This window comes from Egretta garzetta, unplaced genomic scaffold (assembly GCF_000687185.1).
Source record: "Egretta garzetta isolate BGI_Z169 unplaced genomic scaffold, ASM68718v1 scaffold164, whole genome shotgun sequence".
NCBI classification, from domain to species: Eukaryota; Metazoa; Chordata; class Aves; order Pelecaniformes; family Ardeidae; genus Egretta; species Egretta garzetta.
In genome coordinates, this window is record NW_009259492.1 from 317,151 (window position 1) to 324,672 (window position 7,522).

Below are 7,522 nucleotides of genomic sequence, written 5' to 3' on the forward strand. Positions count from 1 at the left end.
TCCTGCGGGCCACACCCCTCCTGATCCAAGCCAGGATGCCGCTGGCCCTCTTGGCCACCTGGGCACCCTGCTGGCTCATATCCAGCCCCCTCTCGACCAACCCCCCCAGGGCCTTTTCCGCCGGGCAGCTTTCCAGCCCCTCTGCCCCATGCCTGGAGCGTTGTGTGGGGTTGTTGTGAAGATTATGAAATATATTGGATATGAACTATATGATTTCAGCTTGCAACAAGCTGCAGATCAGCACGGCCCTTGCGCAAATCTTCTTCTCGCCGTCCCTGCAGTTTTTGAACAGTTTTAGGGTTTCCTCCGCCTCCCTTGCTTCTGACAAGAAAGCAAATCACCGCAGTTCCCGCTGACTTGAGGGAGGAGCGTGCAGGTCTTCAAGCACAACAACTGTACGGATGATGAAAGGAGTAGGTGTTCACCGAAAGCAAACCAAGAAGCCTGTCTGGTTTGAAAACTGAAGCATGTCAAGAGTGATGTGTACGAACTTTCCGTCGGTTTCAAGGTGCCGGTGTCATAAAATTTTCAGCCATTCCCAGGCAGAGCTGGGATACTCAGCAACAGAAAATCCACCAGAGGATTTACTCCAGACAGGTAGAGCAGCAGGCAGGCCTGCTTCAAAGCTCCGCTTACAGATTTGCCGAGCACGGCTGACCACAAAGTATTTTATGAAACTTTAATCTTGGCCATGGGTAGAGCTGGTGAGCCTGGACGAGGGAGAGCTTCTGTATCCAAAAATCTGTACGCGACCCAACGCAAGGCAAGTGCATTCATTTCTAATACGCAACCCTGCAACACCTCCGCAACCGTATTAACCCCTGAGCGTGAAGGACCAGATAAATCACACCGGAACTGATACCTAGTAACTCCCGATAAACGCCGGGGTTTTTTCCACAAAACACAGCCAGGAAGGAGGGATCAGGACCCCGAGGTGCCGCAGAGCCGGCGAGGGCTGGCTGGCACCCCCGCGCTAAGAGGAGTTTCACACCATTAGGAATGACGCTCATCGTTTCCTATCAAAATCCCATCGCTTTTTGATCGCAATGCGTGGATGTGAAGGTAAGTGAAAAGCCACAAGAATTCCTCCAGCCTTTGGCAACAGCATCGCCCCTCCTCTCACGCCAGCACACGGGCACTTTCGTGGCGGGGAATAAACCGGTTTTATTGCACAGCACAGCACAAAGCATCCTCAGAGGCTTCAGCCAACGAGGCTTCATGGAGCAACCACCCAACCGATAACCATGTTATCACTGTGATGCTCGTGAATACCACTGGCATGGGAAATGAACAGCCCAAGGACGGTTCCGAAACATGCCACCTTCTGTGTCATCAAATGCAAAGCTCCTGCCAACTGCCAGACCGGGTAAACAGGGTCTGAAACACCCTGAACACGCTCGCAATGAGCTAGAGCAAACGGCCTCAAATTTGGGCCGATTTTGTAAGGGTCCCCTGTTCCTGTGCAGTACGGACAGCGCGGCGCGGGTGGAAGTAGGTAAATATCCAACACGTGCTTCAGTAATACAATCAGTACATAGAAACATCAACAGACCTGTTAATGCCTGGTCCACCAGGTTGGTTGCCATGAACGTCATGGCCGGTGCAGACACAGCGGTTACCCGGGTGACTTGCGTTGGCATCAGAGGACCCACACGAGCGTCCATGCTGGAGGCAGAACCTGCAGGCAAACCACAAGGAAACGTTTTTGTTTTCCCCCGTAAACAAAACCGCCTTTAAAAAAACCTCGTTTTGTTTTTTTTTCCCAGCCTTGTTTCACAAATGCTCTTTTAACCTCCCGCTGAACACTGCTCCCCGTACCCATTTGCAACGATAGGGTTTGCTTTGAGTTGAATTGCCGGTCTAGGCTGGCCATGACGCCCATTGATTCTCAGCAAACAACCATCGGTAGAAATCATAAATTAATAAAAACGTGGCCTTCAGATGAAGAATTTGGGAGGATACATTAATGCTTTCAGAACAGATTGCAGCAGGATGAGTTTTCGTATTTAAGCCTAAATAACACGCCCCCGGTTCCTACTGTTACTCAGCACAAACTCCTTGTGTCCCGCTCCATCCACGGGAAATTATTCGGCCGATAATTTAACGCAGCAGTTTTATCCAAGGGAATCGCAGTCTGCTCAGACAATCCACAACGCTGGAAAGCCCTAAATTGCTCCTATCCATTATTCATGATGAAGCAGTACTCCAGGTCTGCTGCTAAAACTGCGTTCATTAAACCAGGCTACTTAATCCTGGGGAACTTGTGGCTATCGCCGAGGCCGAGGTCAAACCTTGCACATGAGTTTCCTATTAACTGTGCGCGAAACCTTTTCTCGGAAACTGGAAGACCCAGACCACGTCACCTCATTTCAGATGCAAATTCAGGGGTCCCGTCAGTAGCCGCCGTATCCCATTCACAAGCCACCATGTCAAAACAGAACCGGCAGCCGGGATGTACCCCTCGTTTAAGGCAGACTCTGGGAATAACATTTCCCAAGCACGAGCCACGCTGCAGAATTCACTGCCCTTTCCTTTCCCTAACTACTCCTGGGCTGTCAAGCACTTCTCATCCCGCCTTCTCCGCATTGCGCAGCAATACGGATCATTTCTGTTAGGAAAACCCACTCACATGCTACAACCTCAAAAACAGAAAAAAAAAAAAAGCAGCTGATTTTTGTTTCTCAGATTCCCGGTGCCAAAGCAGATCATTACAGGTAACTCTCGCCGACACGGGGTCGCTGGTCGTCTATTTTGAACGCAACTATAACATTTTTATCATTCAAAAGCTCGCGTTTTCTTCCTCAAAACCAGAGCCCTGGGTACCGCCTGGGCTAGCGCTAACACTTGAGGGCATTTAGACTGGATCTAAGGCAGAAATTCTTTGCAGTGAGGGTGGTGAAAGCCTGGCAGGGGTTGCCCAGAGAGGGGGTGGAGGCCCCATCCCTGGGACCATTCCAGGCCAGGTTGGCCGGGGCTGTGAGCAACCTGATGTGGTTCAAGGTGTCCCTGCTCCTGCAGGGGGGTTGGGCTGGGTGACCTCTGGGGGTCCCTTCCAACCCCAAACATTCTACGATTCTATGATTTCCTTGTCGGTCCAAGGCGTGGATCGGTGTGGCCGTGCCAGCCGGAGCTGTACGACGCGCCCCGGCTACCGGCACGTGGAAAGGCGTGACGCATCCAACAGGAAGGTGTTTTAGCGATAATCATAACGGCGCTGCTCGTTCTGCTAACGAAGCACACGTCTCGCTGTTAGGCAGGCATCTGTTCTGCTGAATATAATCGGAATTACCCCCCTGAGGAAAATAAAACACGCATCGCGGAATTCACGGTGATTTTTCCTCTTCTCTCCTCCACTCTTTTTGTCTCCCACCCCGGTGACCAGGAGACGGCGGTGGAAGCCAGGAACTCTCCAAGAGAAGATAAATGTGAGTATTCTGCAGTAGACTGTTCAAATGAGGAAGAAAGTAGGAGTCAGGGTTGCAGAAAGCCTAAGGAAAACCCTGTTGACCCCATTCAGAGGCTGCCCGGCAGCGTGCCCATGGACCCCCCGCCCACTTCTGACTTCACCCTGAATCCCAAAGCCTCCATAACGGAAAAAGGTCTCTCCTGCAAAGTGAAGGCAACGCCGCTATTTTATGGGCTTTCCCGTTGGCTTGAACAACATTAAACATCTGCTCTTTCCCAGCTGGAAGGACAAAGTCCGCAATTTCCACTGGAACAGGGAAAGCCCATGGCTTCCACCCGGACCGGGTGGCATTCTCTACAGAAATACAACTCCAGTGACTGAGGGCTACGTGCTTGCCTAGCCGGCGCATTTGCACAGCTCCCATTTTATCGCACTTTCCCATATGATCAACCACGTGTTCTGAGGGCAGACCAGACTTCAGGCGACCACCAAACTTCAGGGGATTCACCCTCCTACCAGGTGAAAAAGCATTTAAAACATTGTATGTGATTTTAAGCAAAGCCCATTGGTTTTTTAATAAACTTTCACAAGAACAGAAACAGATATAAAATAAGAAATCTTACAAAAGAAATAGTATTTTATAAAATGAGAAAGTCATACTCGTATAAAGGGTCAACATGGCTAAAGAACCACTCAAGGAAAAGTAAAGCTTTGCCAAAAAATAACCTTGGAAAAAGGAGGAGGTTCATGAAGCGTTAGGAGTTGGGGCTGGAACACCAAGTTCATGGAACGTTCAATAACGCGTTTGCACGATCCCAATGCGTTTGCATGATCCCAACTTGCTGTTAGCCGGGGGATCATAGAATGGTTTGGGTTGGCAAAGCCCTTTAAGCTCCCCCAGCCCAACCGCTCCCCTACCCCTGCCATCCCACCCCCAAACCCTGGCCCTCAGCACCGCCTCTGCCCGGCTGTTAAATCCCCCCAGGGCTGGGGACTCGACCCCTTCCCTGGGCAGCCCCTTCCAGTGCTCGATGCTCCTCGGTGGTTGACATCAACAGCGCAGGGTGAGAGGGGAGACAGCGATGAGAGCCCTGTGAGCCACTGTCCCAACAAAACGGCTCCGGACCCTCTCCTGGCCATCTCCTCCCTGGGACAGCAGCACGGGCTGCCTGGGGGGGCACAGGGAAGAATAACTGCAAGCAGCTTTGGGGAAAACACCCAAAAAGGAAACACGTCATTATTTCTCTCTGTTTTGTTTTGGGTTTTTTTGTCATTAAGTCAGGATAAGAGAAACTCCTGCCAGACGCGATCAGTGGCATGATAAAGAAATCACCCTGCAAGGTACGGTGATAAATTTAAGCCGTATTTGCTCAGAAGAAAGAATGATAACTAAGGCATTTGCGGAAGAGGGACAGGTCAGTGTGATGTTTGCTGTGCCACCTACAGCACAACGGTGTCGCTGGAGGCGCCTGTAACTCGGCCGTCTCTAACAAGACAGTGAACCATTTTCCAGCTCAGGATGTTTGGACCGGAGGCAACAACAGTTTCTTTTCTCCACTTCTGTCAAAGCCCATGGCAAAACTATTAACTTTGATGAACTCTCTGGGTAGAAAGAAACACTGAGGAACCATCAATTCCAACACCGAAGTCTAAGGTGTCTCTAATTATACGGAGCAATCCATCCAACAGCAGGCTCGCAACAGCCCCTCCAGTTTTACGGAGATGCCCGGCAGGACAGGCGCGTGAATGGACTGAAATCCTGGCTTTCATACCCTTGGAGAGCATTTCTTAAGCTAGGATTTCCATCGGTAACTTAGACGTACGTTCCTACGCAATTAATTCCACAAGTTATGTTTTATGGAGCAAGAGTTGTTTGGGTTTCTTTGGCCTTTCAAATTAAAATTAATGCTAATGTAAAGGATGCTTTCATCCTATCACCTCCAGAGTCATCAGAGACAGATTAAAAAGGCATTTCATCGCCTGGTTCAGGTGAAGTATGCACACAGGAAAGCCTTGCTAGCCACAACTCCATACTGAGAAAAGGCTTTGCAGCTATTCTGAATTCATCCAAACTGATCCTCCCCTTCTACTCAGCCCTGGTGAGACCCACCTGGAGCACTGGGTCCAGTTCTGGGCTCCCCAGTTCAAAAAGGATGAGGAACTCCTGGAGAGAGTCCAGAGGAGAGCAACAAGGATGATGGGGGGGCTGGGGCATCTCCCCTACAAGGAAAGGCTGAGGGAGCTGGGCTTGTTCAGCCTGGAGATGAGAAGGCTGAGGGGATCTCATCAACACCTACAAATCTCTCAAGGGTGGGGGTCACCAGGACGGAGCCAGCCTCTTCCCAGTGGTGCCCAGCGTCCCAAGGGGGGGGGTCACGAGGACGGAGCCAGACTCTTCCCAGTGGTGCCCAGCGCCAGGACAAGGGGCCATGGGCACAAACTGAAGCAGAAGAGGTTCCAGTTGAATGTGACATTCAGTTGTACATGCGTTACTGTGCAGGGGAGAAAAATCACACCCAGCTCCAAAAACACCATTGCCCCATCCCACTACTGCTTCCCACGCACGCAGGAGCCACCCCACCAGGACGTACATGGGCTGCACAGGCTGACACTTGAAGGTTCACCCCCAAATTCTGAGGTTTAAAGTGACACGGGGTAGACGTAAGCATCCATCAAGGCATGCACATGAATTCCATAGAATCCCAGAATGGTTTTTGTTCCCCATGGCCAACCTCACCCTGCCCTGGCACAACTTGAGGCCGGTGCCCCTCATCCCATCGCCCCTTCCCTGGGAGCAGAGCCCGACCCTCACCTCACTGCCCCCTCCTGTCCATACACAAGCAATGCTCTACACCCAAAAACTGGAATAATTTTCACCACGTGCTTCATTATCTCCCCATAGTTAGACAGGTACCACATGAGCCGAGCTCTGCTCGTGTTGGTACCACGGGGCACGCTGCATGTTGAAGTGTGGCTTCCCATGATATAATTCCAACCACTTCCTTATGCTGATTTATTATCATATCCAGGAACAATAAAATTACCAGTGCATCTTTCGATGTGATGGAAGCAATTTGCTCACAGCTTCCATCCATACTGGAGTCAAGCATATACAGCTATATACACACATATATATATTATTTCATACATGCAGATCGAGTTCAACTGCTTGGTTTAATTTTCTCTGATGCTCGCCAAATAAGCTGGAATGATTTAAGGCAATCATAACCTTTAAGGAATAAATATTTATGCTTTCGAGTGCTTCGCGCTCATAAAAAGCGGTCTTTGCAATAGATGGCTTTGGAATACAAATAAACTCCGTGGATTGAGTTTAATGTCAGCACGCGATATAAGTGTTCAGTAGGAACTGCACATCACTTGGGCTGGAACGGGACCTAGACATCAACCGTAAAGAACCTAACGCCCGCCCCCGCCGCACGTTTGGTGAGTAAGTTTAGGCAAATTTTACTACACAACAGTACCGAGGAGGGGGAGGATACAAGCGACCTTCTCTATGAAGCTCCCAGTTATCGTCAGCGCCAAGGAGCCCGAGGAGCGCGGCGCGCGTTGAGGACATCTGTCCCGTTTTAAGATTACTTCAGCACGGATGCATCTTACCATCGCTTACGACCACAAGCAACCCCCATCTCAATATAACCGCAATGAGGACGTGACGAGGACAAAGGAGGACGACGGCAAATTAATTGAAGGTTGAGAAACCCGGAGATCCTCGGCAAGCGATACCCCTTGCCAAGGCGAGCGGAGGGCACAGCTGGCAAATGGCCCGGAGCCAGGGCTCCAGGGCTCAGCTTCCCGGGGCTCAGCTCCCCGCTTCGGGGCAAGATCAGCTCCAACCCCCAGGAGCGTTTTCTCTCCTCCCTGCTCCCAGGCAAGGGCAGCTCGGGGAGGCCATGTCCCACGGCTGCACTGGCTGAACTGGGAATGGTTGCAGCCACGCTGGCCAAACTGGGAATGGTTATAATCATAGAATCATAGAAACACAGAATGGTTTGGATGGGAAAAGCCCTTGAAGCTCCCCCAGCCCAACCGCCCCCCTCCCCCTGCCATCCCACCCCCAAACCCTGGCCCTCAGCACCGCCTCTGCCCGGCTGTTAA

At 51.0% G+C, this 7,522-nt stretch overlaps 1 protein-coding gene across 1 annotated transcript in view; it reads right to left on the reverse strand.

Annotated features, from left to right (window-relative positions):
* Positions 1-7,522, reverse strand: part of TCERG1L (transcription elongation regulator 1 like) — a 95,181-nt gene that overhangs the window by 34,489 nt on the left and 53,170 nt on the right. Inside the window, exon 5 of the mRNA XM_009637356.1 lies at positions 1,553-1,678. Within this exon, the coding sequence (XP_009635651.1) occupies positions 1,553-1,678 (126 nt within the window). The remainder of the gene's footprint in view (positions 1-1,552; positions 1,679-7,522) is intronic.